At 48.7% G+C, this 17,505-nt stretch overlaps 1 protein-coding gene across 2 annotated transcripts; it reads right to left on the bottom strand.

Moving 5' to 3' along the window:
* Positions 1–5,222: 5,222 nt before the first annotated feature.
* On the bottom strand, positions 5,223–12,755 carry LOC103755112 (neuropeptide Y receptor type 2). Of its 2 annotated transcripts, none has more exons than XM_008921019.3 (2): positions 12,692–12,755; positions 5,223–6,548 (listed from the first exon to the last, which is right to left on the bottom strand). In XM_008921019.3, the coding sequence occupies exon 2, from the start codon at positions 6,529–6,531 to the stop codon at positions 5,347–5,349; it is 1,185 nt and encodes a 394-aa protein (XP_008919267.2). In that variant the 5' UTR covers positions 6,532–6,548; positions 12,692–12,755; the 3' UTR covers positions 5,223–5,346. The 2 variants fall into 2 exon arrangements, with proteins under 2 accessions (XP_008919267.2, XP_017936542.1); XM_018081053.2 differs by lacking the exon at positions 12,692–12,755 and adding an exon at positions 8,096–8,260.
* Positions 12,756–17,505: the final 4,750 nt, after the last annotated feature.

Genomic DNA, 17,505 nt, shown 5'->3' with positions numbered 1-17,505 from the left:
CTCATCCTGGTCCCAGTAGAGCCAAGAAACTACCCTAGGTTCCATAAAGAACTATATTAACCTCAAATTTCATCTAGAGGCTCATCCTCTCCTGAATATCTTGAAATCTTATTCTGTGTCCTACTTTCCTTCTTCCTTCCATGCAGCAGCAAGAAGCATCTTGTAGCTGAACTGCTTGTGAATCTTGAAGATGAACAGTGTCTGAAAGTTGGTGACACATCAGCAGGTGACACAGTGACAACTCCATGCTTGTGCACTTCAATAAGCTAGTTATAAACAAGAGGGATTCTGTTCTAATGTTCCCAGTCTTTGCTACCACACTGGAGAGGATTGGACTAATGAAGATCTCCTCCTGTGAGCTCCATGAGGCATCTGCACTATTCCTTCTGCACTCATTACACTGAGCAGAACATAGACCAGAAAAAAGCATTCTTTGCTGGCTATAAATCATGAGTGACACTAAGGTATTGCTATTAGCAGCAGAAAAATGCCTTCCTCCCCCGACCTCATCCAGCCTTGTATACATACAACACTTTGGCAAAGGGTGCTGGGGTGTCTGAATGGAAAATTAAATAGAGGTTGTGTTGTCTGAAGATAAATTGGTACCTCCCTTGGCGTGAGTGACTTTGTCTTTTTCTGATTTGTCTTTTAACTTACAAAACACTGAGGCTAGAGATAAGGATGTGCTTTAGAACCCTAGCCTTCATCCCCTCCCAGGCCCTCCTGAGCAAATCCCATCTCTGAAATGAGCTCAGACAGAAGATAAATGTTCTGGCAGTAATACGCAATATTATTTTTGGCACTCAAAGAATCTCAAGCTAGATAAGGGAAAACTGAAAGGAATACAAAGCTCTGATTTTTTCAGATGCAACAGTCCAAATTCTGCTCGCCCATATGAACCCAGAATCCTTTCTATTTTTCTGGATTATTGCAGTAATTCCTGATGTTCACCAGAGTAGCTGGTTACAGGGCCTTATTTAAAATCCAGCACATTAAGAGACCCTGCTGAAATCACACAATAACAGAGCTGAAAGACAAAGGCATGCACAGACAGCACCAACTCCCCAGCTCCTGCCCAAAGGCTGATTTGGTTTCGGACCATTTAGCTGTAACGATGATAAGATTAACACCTGATACCAAGGGAAAGGCTGAGCTGTCTGTGACCTCCTTCAGAAGAACAGAATAGAACTCCAGCCCCTCTGGCATATTAGCATATGTTAGAGGAACAGCTTCTTTCCTGGTCTAGTATGTATTTCCCTGCAGAGCCTTTGTGCAAAGCTCAGAGCAGTGTTTCTGCCAATACGTCTGTGGGTATTTTGAATAAAACATGTGCCATTTGACATTGTTTGCCTGGGCTACCATGGATAATGGGAGAGGGCACCTGTTACTGCAGGGCAGAGAGCCACGAGGGGCTGGATCTAGCCTTCCTAGGAACAGGATGCAGCACAGGCAAACACAGGAATGTGTCACGTCTTTGTTTCTGACTGAGCCCTGAATGAAGGACCCAGCTCACCCCGCATTCATCTAAGTGCCAGCTGTATTTATTGCCTTAAGACAAGCAAAACTAAAAAGCCCAAACCTTTGCTCTCTGTGCACGCATTAGCTTGTTACAGACGAGTATGCTTTGGAAATGAAATGGGGAGGGCTTTTCAGAGCAAACTAAGTGTTTTTGAGGCAACGTTTCTAGTGCTCAGAGAGGCTCCTGTGTCCAAAGCACAGCTGTGCCCTGCAAGTTTCCACGTGTTTTGTCAAGTCTGGAAGCTTGATAAGATACTCTCAGTCTTGAGAGCTCTCAGAGCAGCCTGTCATAGGGAACAACAGTTATTGAAGCTGCTGGTTTTAAACTACAAAGTTGCCACATCTCAGCAGTTCTTGTATTTGAGTGGCATGTGAGGAATGGCTGCATGGAATAGCTAGAGGCATCACCACCTGTGGTGTCTACTCCAAGTTAATAATTTACTAGGGGTCATTTGGTAATTAAGAACTGTTCAGTGGTACATTTCATAATACAAGATTTGTATGATATGACCAGAAGGAGTGTCCTAGCATAAGAAAGGGAACTCAGAATCTCTCTCCTAAATGCTGCGAAATATCATCAGGTCAGTTCAGAGAAGCAGCATTTTGAGAAGGATGTCAGGAAGAATCAGGAAGAGCCCTTAGAAGAAACTCATTTGGCCACCAGGAACAAAAAAACTGTCTGTCAGACCAGCTTTAATGAAACACTTGTTCATTTTCATTTCTGTCACTGTGTTTCTAACTGTAATGAAATAACCTATCCCTGTCAGCTGTTGTGGCAGTGACAGAAGTCGCTCATCTCTGCAGAGAAGAGCCCAGCCTGGTGGGCATTCCCTGATGCACCACTGGCAAGGAGCAGGCAGTGGGAAGATGACTCCAAGATTATCTGTAACTACTAAAGGATCTGCCTTTGACACCCATAGACCAGGGTCATACCCTGTCCTGAGCTCTAAAGAGTTCAAAAACTTAAAATGCTGCTGGTCTTTGGTTTCATGAGGCTGATCATGGCAGCAAGGCCATCTTTAGTGGGGTGTAAATATTCAAGGAACCATCATCTCCAACAGATTTCTGTTTCATGGCAACAAATTCATTCCTGTCCTCTATGCAGTCACAAAAATCCATATCATACTATTTATTTGCTCTGATCATCCTTTGGTATGAAGCTTTGCTTCCTTGCTCTCCACCTTCTCTTATTCTGTTTGGCACTGGACACTATGGCCACTCTCCCTCAATAACCATCGTGGTTTTCCACAGGGACATGTATACACAGCTGAGAGCTGGTTTCCTTGCTCAAAGTGGCTGTGGAAGGTTGTAACTTTTTCCAATGGCAAGGAAAAGACAGCAAGCTCACAGGCACATCTATCAGTGAAGCTGCACAAGTGTATTAAACAGAGCAAACAAGAACTTCGCTGCTATACTTCAAGTAAATAGTTTCTCCTTCTCAGTTTGCTCCAGGATAAAAACCCCTCTGCCCTGTAAATGCCACTGCCAGTATTTATTTGTAAAGAGCTTGGATCTGTTTATTTACTTATCCATATTTAGTTTAAAAGTCTGGGCTCAAAATTAAACAGTCATTCATTATGTCATTATCTGCCATGTTCTGCAGTCAGATACTGTGTGTGGTGTCACAGGACAAAACCTTTGGCAAGGGCACTAGAAGAGCAATTTAGCTCCTCATCCATCTTGGCTGGCAGCATGATTGGCTTCCAAGCTTGCACTGCTAAATTTGTTATTTTACTCTGACATTATTGAGTGTTAAATCATTTTCTGAAGTGTTTATTGGTAATAGTTGAATTCTTTCCACCCATTTAAGCTGCTTTTGAAACACAAACATTTCCTTGTATCTTGGAGTTTGATGGAAAGGTGGGGAAAGTTCTTCAGGAGGATGGATTGTAGAAATGACCAGCTCATTAAGTAGGGACAGAATTTACCAGTGCTGTGGAGGAGAATATCCTCCTCCTTCCACCAGGATGAAACAGTAAACTCCCACTTCCACTCCACAGCACTCACACGAGAAAGGTTAACTTGTGTCTTGGTTCTCCCATCAGGAAGCAGATCACCCTTTTACTGGAACATCAATGACTTCCTGACAGGATCTTCGTAGATCCTGAAGCTCCCTGAGAAGAAAGACAGGCTGTGATCTGCAGGATCAGATGCTGAGGAGGTTATTAGTAATCAGTGTACCCACTGTGTTATTAGTAATCTGTGTGGAGTGGGGTCTGCAGCCTCCACTTGGCATTGATGTCTTTCAGGAAGGAACCAGAAACCACTTTCTTGTACCTATTTGGGAAAATGGAGCAGAGGATCAGAGAGCAGAAATAAACAGAGAGATTAAAATCTAGTGTGGCAGTTGGAAGATGAGCTGGAGAACAAGGGCCAGAGGCAGGTCAAGCTTGGGAGGAGGCAGGAGAGAGATTTTCAAATAAACCCTTTGGCAGTTGATCTCTTGAGGATACAGATGTGACAGCCCAGCAGCCTGATCCAGGCTGATGTACTCAGTACTGGAGGTCCTCTTACCTCTTCTCCTTGCTCCAGTGAAGACCCACAAATCAAAGTTTTTCTTTTCTTTTTATTTTTAATGAGCATGTCTGTTGAGTTTCTTTCCTGCATCTGGGAGTTACTTTCCAATCTGATGAACACTGACTTTTAGAGACAACACCAATGACTGGCTGCCGAGATCACAGTAGCAATCAAGGCTCCTTTGATGGCAGAGCTAAAAATACGCTCCCCAGCTGACACAGCCTTCAGGAGGAGAACATATAGTTTGGTTTGAAAGGAAACATCTTCGTCTCCATGTCTTCTTCTGCCAGAGGACACCACATCTGTGGCCACCATGCAAGCAGGTTACATCTGTGTTCTGAACTGCAGCACCCATATACAGACCCATACAACCTCCAGCCTCAGCAAGAGGAAAGCTGTAAACCCTCTGAGTGCCTTGGAGAATGGTGTCGTTGGCAGTTTTGCCTCTCTGGTCATGTTGGCACCTGTCAAGTTATTGCATGGAAGGAGCCACATCTTAGGGCCTGGAACAGATTGCCTTTGCCAATCCCTAAGGTTCAGTTTCAGTCCTCTTGATCAGCTGCCCCATCTCTTTCCTTTCCTATCTGCTTCTCTGCCTGCTCTCCTCCTCGCTAAATCCAGGGCCCCGGCTCACAAGCCCTGGCTAATGAGATATTCCCAAAGCCCTGCTTCAGCATTTGTAAAGGAGACAGTGGTAAGTAGTGCCACTGCCACCTCCTGGGCTTTCTGAGGACTAGAGCTCATCCTGTGAGTTGCAAATGCAGATTCATGCCAATGCTGGGCAAGAGATAGATCATGGATTGCCCAGCTTCAACCTGTGCCAGCCCCCCCCTTCCCAGGCCAGCAGAGTGATCTGTGTTTGCAGATCTCCCTCCCCCTGGAGGCATTAGCTAAAGATGGGTCATTAAGGCTTTTGGGTAGGAGAGGTACAGATGAACAATCACACACAATAACAATTCCACATTTATAACGTGTAATGTGTCAGGGGGTGAAAGGTTGAGCAACCCACTTTGGCAAGAGGAAATAGTGAAAAGGGCGTATTTTTCTGGCTAAATGAAAGCCTTTTCTCCGTGTTATTTTTTTTCATGCGTCGGTGTGCATAACTTGAACGCACAGAAAGGAAAAATTCATTTGTTTGTTCAGGCAGAAGTACACCAGATTTATTGTTCTGAGAGGTACAGGGGGTATTTCTATGTGGTTGTGGTAGGTATAATTGGCAGCACAATATTCTGTCAAAAAAAAAGGCATTCACCCAAGAATGTCTCTGGGCTCAGTCCCGGAGCCTCAGTCCTGGAGGGGGATGACCCATCCCTAAACCTCTGTGGGCAGTGATCCATTGCCAGGAGTCTGTTTGATGCTCCCATTTAGGGTATTGGCTCTGAAGATGTACGACCTCCCTCTAACTGAGCCTTCAGTGTGGAAGCTTTCTGGCTTGTCCTGGCAACGGAAGAACATCAGGAAGCCATTCCGGTAGTTCTTGTTCATCCATCCATAGAGCAGGGGGTTGACAAATGTAGAGCACATGGCCCCAACATGGAAGACAGTGTACAGGAGTTTGTACTCGTGGAAGATAAGAACCAGATCAAGATCAATGGCAAGCTGGAATATGTGGAAGGGGAGCCAGCAGACTGCAAATACCACAACTACCATCACTAGCATTTTGGTGGTCTTCCTCCTCCGGCACTGGTTTTCATTCCTAGAAGTGGGACTGACATGGTTTTTCAGCTTGAACCAGATCCTGGTGTAGGCATAACAAATAATTGCAAGAGGAAGAACATACTGCAGGAGGAGCATGGACAGACTGTAGATGGTGGCATCTCTGTTGTTACCAGAGGGCCATTTCTCTGAGCAGACAGCCATCTTGAGGTTGATGGAGGGGATTTCCTCATATCGGTACTCTCTGAAGATGGCCAGAGGGCCTGCCAGGACAGCTGCTGCCAGCCACATGACAGCTATGATGGTGAAGCTGAGCCTCTTGGAAATCCTGCTGTCCAGGTGGAACACGATACACCGATACCTGTCCAGGGCAATCACAGTTAGGGTGAGAGTGGACACGTGGACACTCAGAGCTTGAGCATAAGGGACCAGGTGACAAAGAACAGCTCCAAACTTCCACTCGTCCAGCAGGGTGTACACCAGGGTGAAGGGCAGACAGAGTGTGTCCACCATCAGGTCTGCCAGGGCCAGGTTAGCTATGAAGAAGTTGGTGACAGTCCTCATGGTCTTGTACTTGACTATGATGTAGATGACCAGGGAGTTGCCGATGAACCCCAGCAGAATGATGAGGGAGTAGGCAGCAATCAGGACAACCTGGACCCCCAGGATCTTGGTGCTGTCCATCATAACACTGCGGGACCCAGAGAGATCCTGGGTAGGAGTGACAAAGTCCTTGTCATGCCAGCCCTCTGGCAGCTTCTCATCTAATGCTGTCTTCTCCAAGGTGAAAGTGCTGTTGGCTCCCTCAAATGGTCCCATGCCTGGCCTGAGACTTTTCATCAGGAGGAGAAGGAGGTCTGGAACACAAACACAGCAGAATTGAGAGCATGGGAGATAGGAGAGAATCTGCAAGAACTGAGGCTCAAAGGGCGTGTCCCACATGGCATTTTGGGCTAAACAGCAGCAGCAGTGGCATCCTCCCTCCTTCTCCCTTCACACTGAATGGGCCCCTCACTTCTCTTACACCTCCTGTTAGAGTCTATGATCAGCTGAATGCCAGTTCCCCAAGGAAAAGTCAGCAAAAAATGCAACTTTTCACACAAGTTTCTGAGATTCTGTTTGTTTGAATTGGACAGGGAAAAAACCCTCAACCAGCCAGAGCCAAACTGGAAGGTCCTGAGAGGATTGCCTGCGTGGAGCCTCTTTGCACACTGCCTTTTCTGTTCTTCAAGCCAGGCTTTGCAAAACAGGCCAAACATTTGGAACCTCTTGGGGCTGATAGAAAAACTTAATGATGGTGTCACTCATCTTTGGTGAGATTTACTTGCCAAAAAAAAATGCCCTGAGTTCTAACTCCTTAAGAACTAAGGAAGGAGAAAAACAACAAGATGCTCTCAAATTCAAGATGTTCTTCTCCATCTCCCCATAACAATTTGTTTCCAGATTGTGCACCAGTTTTTTTCAGTCTCTTATTTCTCATCTCTCAAGGTGAAAATATCTGTTTCCCTGTCTCTGCATGAGTCTCTGCCACTGCTCCTGATAGTAATGCTGCCACCCAATCAACCCAGTACTGCCTGCTCTCCTGATAATATGGGTAGCATAGCTAACACCATTTTATCAGCCTCCCTCTGCGACCAAAGGTGTCACATACTCATTCTCTGACCCTCATTATCAGGCTCTCAAGGTCCTGTGAACCAAGTAGACACACCAGTTTTCTTTTTCCTTCCCCTGCCAATCTCAAGGTTCCTGAGCACCAGGCAATTATTCCCTTCTTTGCTGACCTTGAAGGTCACAGGCACCCGGCCAGGCAGGTGGTGTTGATGTCCCCATCACAGAACAGGGAAGTGTGAGAGCACACAGAGCACAGTTACAAGGCCTAAGTAGGGAACTACTGGACAGTGAGACCCATGAACCCTGTGGCCAAGGACACCTCCACTGTCCTCTGCTTCTTTCGAGGATTCAGTGAGTGACTCATTTCTTTTATAGGATTTTTGAGTCTAGATTGATACAACAGGCCATGTACTAGGATTTGGCCCAATCTGAAGAGGGTCCAGGTGATTATAAATAATAAGTTGTATTATAAATTCTGTATTACTTAGGCGATTAGAAATCATAAGTTAAGTTGTTTATAAATTCTGTATTTTGCTACTTATAGACTGTACTATGCTGATTCTGCTTGTAGAAATCTTGTGCTGCTCCAATCATGAATTCTATTCTATACTAATCCTAATAGCCTGATAAGGAAATAAAGCTTTAGTTGTAACCACAATTTAGTGCCATCAGCACTGTGCCAAAGATCCCTAAAAGAACCTCTCTGTCCCCTCGTTGTTGGTCACACCCAGGCATCTGCTGGCTTTTAAGAGGAGGGAGCTTCTGCGAGGACGTGCACGTGCAGGGCACAAACCACTGAAGCTGTGAACAAGCCTCCAGTGGAGCTGGTGCTGAGCATCCAGGCACAGATAGGCCCGAGACCCAGAGCCCCAACATCCATCATCATCCTGGTGCTCAAATGCCTGCATGAGATGGCTTTGGGAGCAGGAGCCTGAGAGCCAGAACTGACTCTGCCTGGAACCCCTGGCTGGCGTTCGGTGCCATTGGAACAGCAGAATGTTGTCACGGCTGGGTTTCCATCGAATCCAAACACAGCAGGAGAAAAGCCAGCTTTGTTACTGGCTCCTCCTCAGCCTCTGTGGCTCAGAGCTGCTGCCGGGATATGTGGAGGGGGTGGAAATGGCCCCTCACATATCCTTTGTCCCTAGCACTGTGAGTGGGGCCCCCGTTCCCACTGCAGACTTGAACAAAAGTGAGCAAAAGTCATCACTCTGCCCAAAACAGGGAGGTTTGCAGAGCATCATGTGTTTGCAGAGAGGGAAGAAAATGCCCTTCCACTAAGGGAGGAAGGCAAAGAGCTTAAATCAAGTGGGAATTGGAGGCAGACTGCTCGATACCTTCTCAGCCTCCTTGAGGAAGAACTGGTCTGGGTTTGTACCAGGAGGGGCAGGAGCACTGCTGACTGGGTGCTGGTGGCCTTCCCGCAAGTCTTGTGCCCTGCAAGCCAAAATTTTAAGGACAGCCTGTCCTTGGGAAGGGAGAACACTTTCCGTGCAGAACACCTGCATTTCAGCTGGTTACTTAAACAAATTGCTTAAAATAATGGTGTTGAGGTACTGGGGGTGACAGCAATTACATTGCAATAAAAAATAAATGGCTGCTCGTTCTGTCTTTGCTCCTCAGAGCATGGGTTGTGCTTCCCCCTCAGGACCTGCTTCCAGAAATCTGCCCAGCCAGTTGCAAAGCTGAGACCCTGCAGAGGCCCAGAAGAAGAGCTGCCTGCAGTAAAACCACTCCTGCTTGCACCCTTTCTCCTGCCCCCCTCAGTGTCTGATTGCTTACCTAACATCTCACTCTGCAGACCAATTTATGTCAGTGGTTCCTCTAAATGAGGTTGTTGGGCTCAGATACCACAAGACTGGAGACCACTAGGGAAGTAGAAAGCTGGGGGGGGAAATGGGTGGATCTTCTGGGGTGAGGGTTTGCTTAAAGGGTGACCTCAGACCTCCACAACATCACTGCAACAACCCTGGAAAGGGAACCCTAAAGACCAAAGAGAGGTCCCGACTTCTAAGAAGGGACTGAGGAGTTCAGAGCCATGCCATGCAGTGGATGCAGTGGAAAGGGGGGCCAGGGAACAGGCTGGGAAGGTGGCACAGCCACAGCCTTTTCCTCAGAGCCTAACCCCCAGCAGCAGCAGCCCTCAGCCACCTGTGCTGCAGCTGAGCAGAGCAAACCCTACTGCCAGGAGAGCAAAATCGGGGAAGGAAACAGAGCAAGTGCTGGGCACACTTTCAGTGGCTGTGCTTTCCCTGCTTGCTCTCTGTCTGGGTTTTATACCTTCCAGATTGCCCAGCATTACTTTATCGCTTGTTATCCCCTTTTCTGTGGCTTGCCCATCCCATTTGTCTTCAGTACCCAAGTCCTGGCACAACACAGTGGGCACTCCCTTCCTTTTTTTCCCATCTCACCCACCACTGCCTATTTCCTTTCACTGGAGACTGGCAGCTACACACCATCTGAGAGGAGCCAGGAACATCATGACTATTGGAGCTGTTTTGCTTCCTAACAAAATGGCCTTAATGGAGTTACTATTTGATTTGGTTTGTTTTGTTTGTTGTTTTTTTTTCCAAAGGGGAACTATTGCAAATCAATTAAGACATTTTAATTAAGAGACAAAATGGTCATAATAAACGTTCCCACTCCAGGGGCTGCCTGGAGGTCGCTGGGATGCTGCTAGGACTGGACTGAGGTCTGTTCCAGCAAGTAATGGAAGTCCTGGCATATGTGTAGGCTGCTGTCAGGCACACACTCCCCTGCCTAACAGGCCTGCCAGGCTAGATGGAAAAATCCTTGGAGCTGAGAGCCAACTACTTTTGGGACAACAAAGCAGCAGGACAGACCATGAGGAGGCAGAAATACTACCCTAAGCCCTTTCCTCTGTGCTGAGCTGCCATGAAGGGATGCAGAAACAGGGCGCTGCCTGTATCAGGATAACCATAATCCTCACCCTGTCCTCCAGCTGAGGTTCAGCCTGAGACAGGACTGAGGCTCCAGGATGGCTCCCAATGAGGCAGGGGGCTGTGCCAGCAGGCTTCAGCATTTGGGAAGGGGAGAAGCACAGAGGAGCCATTCACTCAGCACTCTGCTGTCAATGACTGAGAGGGACAGTGACCAGTGTGACAGGTCCAAAATCCATTCCTACAGGGGGCCTACAGTAGGTGCCCTGGGACTCATGCACTTCTGCTTCCTGGGATGCCCCAGCTCCCTCCATGTCCCTGCTGCAGCCCCAGGCACACAGCCAGCCTGGTGCAGGTCCATCAGGGCACATCCAGGCCTGGAAGAGCCACTTTCAAAGCCTGGCACGGTTCAGAAAGCAGGGCTGGAGGGGTGGGCAGAGGGCTGGAGAAAACACAGCTTGTTAATTAGACTTTCTCTTTTTGTCCAAATAGCAAGACTGATTGGTTTGATTTGAAAGGAGGTAGTGGAGGGACTTGGGCCAGCCTCTGCTCGCTGGCTAATGACAGCTACAACCTTCTTCTACAGCAGAGCTGGAGTGTGTGAGGGCTGAGGCTGGTGGATACTTCTATCACTTGGCTCACTGGTTTCTTCCATGCTGTGTCCTTCCTCCAAAGCGGCTCAACTTCATGAAATCCCTTCACCTCCACCATCCCAGCCAGGAGCACTGACTCATCTCATCCCCAGACCCATATTCAGACAGGTGTCCCTGGCAAGGAGGTCTGAGACCATCCCTCACCACAAGAACCTGGTAGTCACCCTAGGACAAGCCACCTTCTACCACCTTCACATTCCCCTCCAGCATTTGAGAGGCAGCAAAGTTCAGCCCTGCACCCCACAGCACTTAAGGGAAGAGAACACAACAAACTGAGATATGGAGGTTAACCAGCCTGCCAGAGACCACACAGCACATCCACGATAGGGCTGGGAACAGAGCCCAAGTTTTCTAACTCCAACCTCCTGCATTTACCACCAGAGAAGACTCTGCATCTCTCAGCATAAAACCTGAGCAGAGATTTCAGGAACTATGTAAAAATGGAATATGTGACTGAGGAAGGGGAGTGGGTTTTGCCTTCTCTGTGTGGGCAGGTTTCAGGACAAACAGCAGCTCTGGGATGATTTCCTGTAGCCAAAGAGAAATCGTCCCAGATCCTTCCATCTCCAGTAAAGGGGTGATTGTCCTGTTATGACACTATGGCAGAAGGCAAGACCCTCTGATCTGCCCATCCTCTCTTCCAGCTTTGCAAATTATCTATCCAGCTCAGGCCCACTGGCACAGAAACCTCATGGCATCAGACACTGATTGCCACCCAGAACTGCTCCCGGAGAGTCCCTGCATAGAACTGGCACTGGGAGACAAAGTGCAAGGAGGAGGAGAAGCACCAGGGATTTCTTGTGGTTCCTCACACTAAATATTTTCGCATCCCTGCCTAGGCTGGAGCCATGGAAGACTCTGAAGGAGACGAGGCAAAGACCCAGCTCAGGACAGGATGAAAAAGAAGGGGGTGAGAAGAGATCTGTTTGGCAGGGATGCATGCTTTCTCATGGGAATTTGTCCTACAGAAAGCAGGGGGGAACAGTGCAGGGCCCTCTGCCCTGTGGGACGTGCCACAGGAGCAGAACAAGGCTGGCTGGGAAACAAGGCTCAGCAGGTGACACTGTGATGGAGACACACTGGTTGTTGTGGATGCAGAAAGGCAGAGACACCTTGGTGGATGGATCCTGGTTAACCTGGGGAGCCTGTTAACTCCTGAAATTTGGATGAGACAAGGGAGCAGAGGGAAATAACATCTCATTAACACAGAGAAAACCCAGTATCCTGCTTTGGGACAGACCAGAAACTCTGTAGGTGAAATGCAGCTGCAATGGGACTATAAGAGGATTTCTCTGTTCAACAATTAACATCAATGAGTGCGAAGAGAAAGCATGCACCGATTTTCCTCCTGCAGTCCCCCTATCTCCCTTTGCATCTCTCTCTCTGAGGGCACTGATCTGTGGCAGCACTGAGTGCCAGCAGTGTGTGCAGTCCCAGCACAGAGCAGCTACAGGAGGTTTGTACCAAGCCACGAGGAGGCAAATTGCGGGAGAGATCAGGATTTCTCAGACAGCCACACACTCAGCCCCACACCTGCAGTGCACTGCTCCGAAGCTGTACGTGCCTGGGTTCTGCAGCCCCCTGGAGCAACCTGCTCTCCTGACTGTTCTCACTCAGCATCCTGCTTCCCAGGTTCCCTGCTTCTGCTCGCAGACCTTTCGAAGCTCTCCTGCCAGTATTTCTTGTTCACTTTCTCTATTCCAGCTCTCAGGGCTGTCAGTCCCCAAATCCACTTTCCCAAAGATGCTCGGAGCTTTTTTTGCCTGAACCATGTGGCATGGCCAAGTCCTGGCCCCATCTCAGCCCTGCTGCTCAGATAAACCCTCCCCGACCTACCTGCAAAGGCCAGAGTGTCCTCCTCCTTCAGGAACTGAGCTGCTCACCACCAGTTACTGTCTCATCACTGGCCAGGACGGAGCACTTGGTCCTCTCCACTCTCTGGAAGTCAACCTGTGGCAAAGAGGTGAAAGGCACTTTTCTGCAACTGTCCTCGGAGAAGCGTGGAAGTCAGGAGAGGATCTGGGTTGCCAGAGGGTGCTTCATTGCCAGGGGTTGCTTTGGAACCCCACCATGGGCATCTGGAGAGCCCCCTCTCGCAGGGTGACTGACAGCCCCTGTCTCACAAAGCTGGATGCTGTGTTCGCTCCTGAAGGAGAGAAAGGCAGAGAGCGTGTGTTTAACAAACACGAATGGAAAGGGGGAGGGAGCCTGCTGCTGCTGTTTATACAGTGTTCAGCCACTGAGGGGCTTCTTGCATCGAGCAGAGAGAAGCTTTTCCACCACATCCAGTTTCCTCTCTAGGGAGAAGTGGTGGGAGCTGGAGATCTGCAGGCTCCTCGTCCACGCCACTGACCTGGGCAAGTGTTCATCCGCCCTCACTCCGTAGCTGTCCCATCTCCTCAGACTTTAACTTTGTTGGGACTGGCATAGTCCTGTCCGGAGATGGATCTCCCCTGCAGCAGGAGGTCTGCAGGTCCTGCAGCTCAGCAGAGCCTTCACAGACCTCTCTCCATCCTCCTCTGCCTCAGTGTTTGGAGCATACCCTGCACAGAGAGATCTGCTGCTGCGGGACAGGCCTTCAGGTACTCCTGAGATGCAAACAAAAGTAATGCTGAAAAGTTTTAGCCACTTGGCAATGGCTCAGTCTGCTCCAGAGCCAGATTCAGTATGAACATGGAGCTTGAGTGAATTCCAATTTTAGGGTGCTGTCCACACACTTGGAGCAAGAAAGAGGGAGAGGCACAAAAGCAGCAGCATCATGTCCAAATCTGCAAAATACAAACTCACTGGAGCCCAGGAAAGCACCCTAAGATCAACACATGGATGCAGACAAGCACAGCTTCCTACCTGTCCAAAGGCTTTGCCTTCAAAGAGAAGTCATGTGTGTTCTTAGCATAGGATTTCCACCTCAGGCAACGTGTGAGTTTGCAGCTCACCTGGGCTAGGAAATGTTCCCAAAGCCTGGGGAGAAGGACACCTCTCCTCGGCTTCAAGTACCTACAGTTAGAATTTTATCAGAGAAGTTTTGCTCTTTACCCCCACAGTGGACTTTGGTGTCCTTGTCTTTGTGAGAACGGAAGCAGGGAGGCTTTTCAACCAATGTTTTATGCCACAGAAGTCACAATACACCAAGAAAAAGAAAACACTCCAATGGCTCAGCAGAAAAAGGTGAATTAGAACATTCCTGAAATCACATAGAAAGTGACACTTGAACCCAAGACTTGGACAAGGGGCCTCATGAGTCCCATCCTCCCCCCTGCTCTCACCGTTTCCCCTTCAGAGAGGAAAGAACTCTGCATAAAATCCACCAGCTGTGCTATCTGGATTTTTGTGGGAGTTTTGTGTCTTCTGCCCCTTCGTTTTCCCTGAGGCTGTTGATTTAGCTGCTAAGGAAAGCTGAGAGTGGAGGGAAGCAGGACAAGACAAAGCTGCTTGGAAGGAGCCATTGTTGTCTCCCAGTGGTCTGCAGAGAGAGGCAAAGAGCAGCTAATGGGAAGTGAGTGGTACATGCTATTCCCCCCATTCCTGGTAAATGGATATTCCTCCTCCCCAGGATCCTCATCAGTGGATGGTTGATTTCTGCTCAAGTGAGATTTTTTTCCTCCTTCTCTTCTTTGTAAGACTTTTTTTGCCCATTCCCCAGATTCCTTTGCTACAGCTCCCTACTCTTCTCTTCCCGGGGCTGGAATAAGATGCCTGAGGAGAAGGCAGTGATTGACAGGAGAGAAATTTGTGAAGCTGTGAATCTTCATCAGGACCATGGGGTGAATTCCAGTCATTTTTGGCACGTGGTGCTTGCTGGATGACAGCAAATGCAAACTCTTAAATCATGGATTAGTCAGTGCAAGTCCCCAAGACATCCTCTCCCACAGTCTCAGCGGTCCAGTGGAGGGATTAGCACCAAAACTTGCTGTGCTTCAAAACATCAGCTCACCTTTTCTACCAGAGTAGTGCAGTGAGGTACAGTTGAGCCCTCAGCTGTCACCCCAACTGGCAGCCACCAAGCTGGGGTTTGTCCCCACTCCCTCCACACTCCCCATCCCTCTCCCCGGAGCCAGGCTCCTCTCACGGCACTGCAGACACGGGCTGCCTGCCAGTCTGCCTAATCTCACCCAGCTACAACATAATTACTGCCAGCAATGAGAGCAGCACAGCCCTGGTGCTGCCTGGCCCTTGGCTTATCCCCAGGGAAGGGACACCCAGGGCCTGTGGTGCCAGAACCCTCACACTGCTGGTGGGTCGAGAGGAGCAGCCACGGCACAAACTGTGGCAACCTGAACACCAAAGTGCAAAACAAGCTCCCCCCACAGCTGACAGATCCCAAAGGAGCTGAAGGGTTTTCTAAGCTTCAAATGGCAACTACACCCCGAAGGAGGCGGATGGAGAAATACAAAGCTGGTGCCTTGCATTGTCCTGGGGCTTGGAAGGCTGCGCAGCCCCGAGCAGAGGTGCCAGGGCCCACTGAATGCACTGTTGTAACCTCAGACCCTGGGGCATTTGCACACACAGGCTGGATATGCACAAATGCCTGCACGGGTGTCCCAGGAGTCTCGTGTCCTTTCAAACATGGGATTGTTCAAAGGACCTTGCCTTTCCCGGTGGCTGGGCTTTGATTAGGCAAAAGCGAGTCTGCTCACCCGTGCTTCTGAGAGTACAACAATGAATGTTGTGCTCCAGGGAGCAAAAATTATGTCAAAAGGCTGAGAAATGGGGCAGAGGAAATGTCTGCCTTTAGGCCCATGATCTGCTCTGCCTCAGTGAGCAGGCAGGTCCTCAATCTGATCACCTTGCAGCTGTAAACCATCCACTGTAGCTCAACTTCTTTCAGAAAAGGAAGGCAGATTATCTGTTCACTCCCTGGGAGCAATCTCTAAGAAAACTGTTACCAAGGCTTCCAGATGCTCTGGTTCATCCTGCTTCATCTGGAGCAGCAACACTGACATACTTTAGAAAGCAGCTTTTCATTTTTTAAGCATCTGTTTAATTCCACCTGCATGTAACCAAAATATTTCCACTTCTCCTTCCTGCGGTGTCAAGCCTGTGTTTTCCTGAGCAGCCTCCAAAGCATCAGCAAGTTGTGGTAACACAAAAGCCCCTTTTCCATTTGAGCCCTGGAGTTCACGGATGCAGTGGATTTGAGAGTCTGATGCATTTTGGAACTAAATTAGCCACAAAGAAACTCAGGGGTGGGAGGGCGGATAGAAAGCTGTCTTCACCCTCTCTGAATTTAAAAGCAGGTTCTCATTTCGCAACAGCTTTTTGTCCCCACGTGAACATTTCTGGAATTAGTGAAAGAGCAGAGACAGCATCAGGGACGAGGTTTTGCTAAAATACCTGAATGATCTGTCACCACAATGAGAGGCACTGCAGAAGCAGGAGGAGAGATGAACTCTTCAGGGTTGTCCTGGGCCTGCCACAGCTCTGCTCTCCTTCAGGGTAGGAAGAAGTCAGGGATGCTGAGTGTGTCTGCAGGATGAGGGTCAGTGAGCCAGGAAGGAGGAGATCATATGGAAAAAGACTAATAGGGTTTGTGTCCTGCTAAAGAGGACACACATCACCGCACTTCAGCTCCTGCCCCACTGGGGTCAAACCCACAGGGCTCATTTGATTAAGTTGATTAATGCCGAGGAGGGTTTACTCCTTCCATCCCCCTCCCACCCCTGGATCTTCCTCTGACACACAAAATCCCCTTGATCATCCTCACATCAGGGCAGAAGGACTCCAGGCAGCTCAGCAGGGTTCCTCTGGGCAGACATCAGTGCCACTGAGCCCAGAACTGGCCCCTGGATTTAGCTGCTGTTTCTGCAAGTCACGGCACTCAGAGCTTTGCTAATTTATTAGAGGGTTGTTGCTTGTTGTTTGTGTACCGAGCCAGGTAGAAAACAGCTTCTGCAGAAGAGGATAATTGCAGTCAGATAAGCGCTTCAGAGCCAGGATTGCAAAAATACGATATGTTGTGGACCAGCAGTTGTCTGGATAAACTAGAAACATGGATGAATTTTTGGGTCCAGGCCTGTTTCCCCATCTATCACAGATTCCCTATCTACCTTTGGGCAAATCACTTGATGTGTCTCAATTCTCTGCACATAAAAAAAGTGATAAAAATGCTTAACTCTGGCAAACTCACCCCTGGATCAGTGGCCTACATGCACTACGAGGGACCTGGTGCAGCAGTGGCAGCTGTTTTCCCATTTTGCCCCGTGAGATTTCTTTCTAAGTTGCCCATCTCATTTAGGCAGCGTGTTCTGCAATCAGGGTCTTGCTCTCCCAGGCTGGATACTCCTGTTTCATAGTCCCACAATGAAGTTACAAATCTGTGCCCAGTCTGTCACTCACAAGATGACAAACAGTGCTATAAAATGCTGGATTGTGTGATGGGAACAGGCAGAGCTGGATGGGTTGATGGCAGCCCCAGCCTAAAAGTGTCATGACTGAAGATGATGCAATTTACTGGAAAATTCAGGGCATGATGTGTCTCCTGTGGGCTTGGTGCTGCCAAAAGGCACCGGGTTTCCAGGAGCTGAGATCCAGTGCTCAGCACCACCTCAGCAGCAGCAGGATTGTGTTTGCTACTTCACTACCTCACTCCGTATTTCCTAGTCCTGTGGGGACCCCCATCAGCTGTCAGCAGGGAGCAGTTTGCCCTAGCC

The sequence above is a fragment of the Manacus vitellinus genome, unplaced genomic scaffold (assembly GCF_001715985.3).
Source record: "Manacus vitellinus isolate BGI_N305 unplaced genomic scaffold, ASM171598v3 scaffold_51_pilon, whole genome shotgun sequence".
In the NCBI taxonomy this organism is placed as follows: domain Eukaryota; kingdom Metazoa; phylum Chordata; class Aves; order Passeriformes; family Pipridae; genus Manacus; species Manacus vitellinus.
This window is presented reverse-complemented; position numbering and strand designations above follow the sequence as displayed.

Coding starts and splice junctions, on each gene's coding strand:
- LOC103755112 (XM_018081053.2), bottom strand. CDS start 8,210: ATGCAGGCATTTGAGCACCAGGATGATGATGGATGTTGGGGCTCTGGG. Junction 6,549..8,095: donor GCTTGTTCACAGCTTCAGTG/GTTTGTGCCCTG, acceptor TTTGTGTTCCAG/ACCTCCTTCTCCTCCTGATG.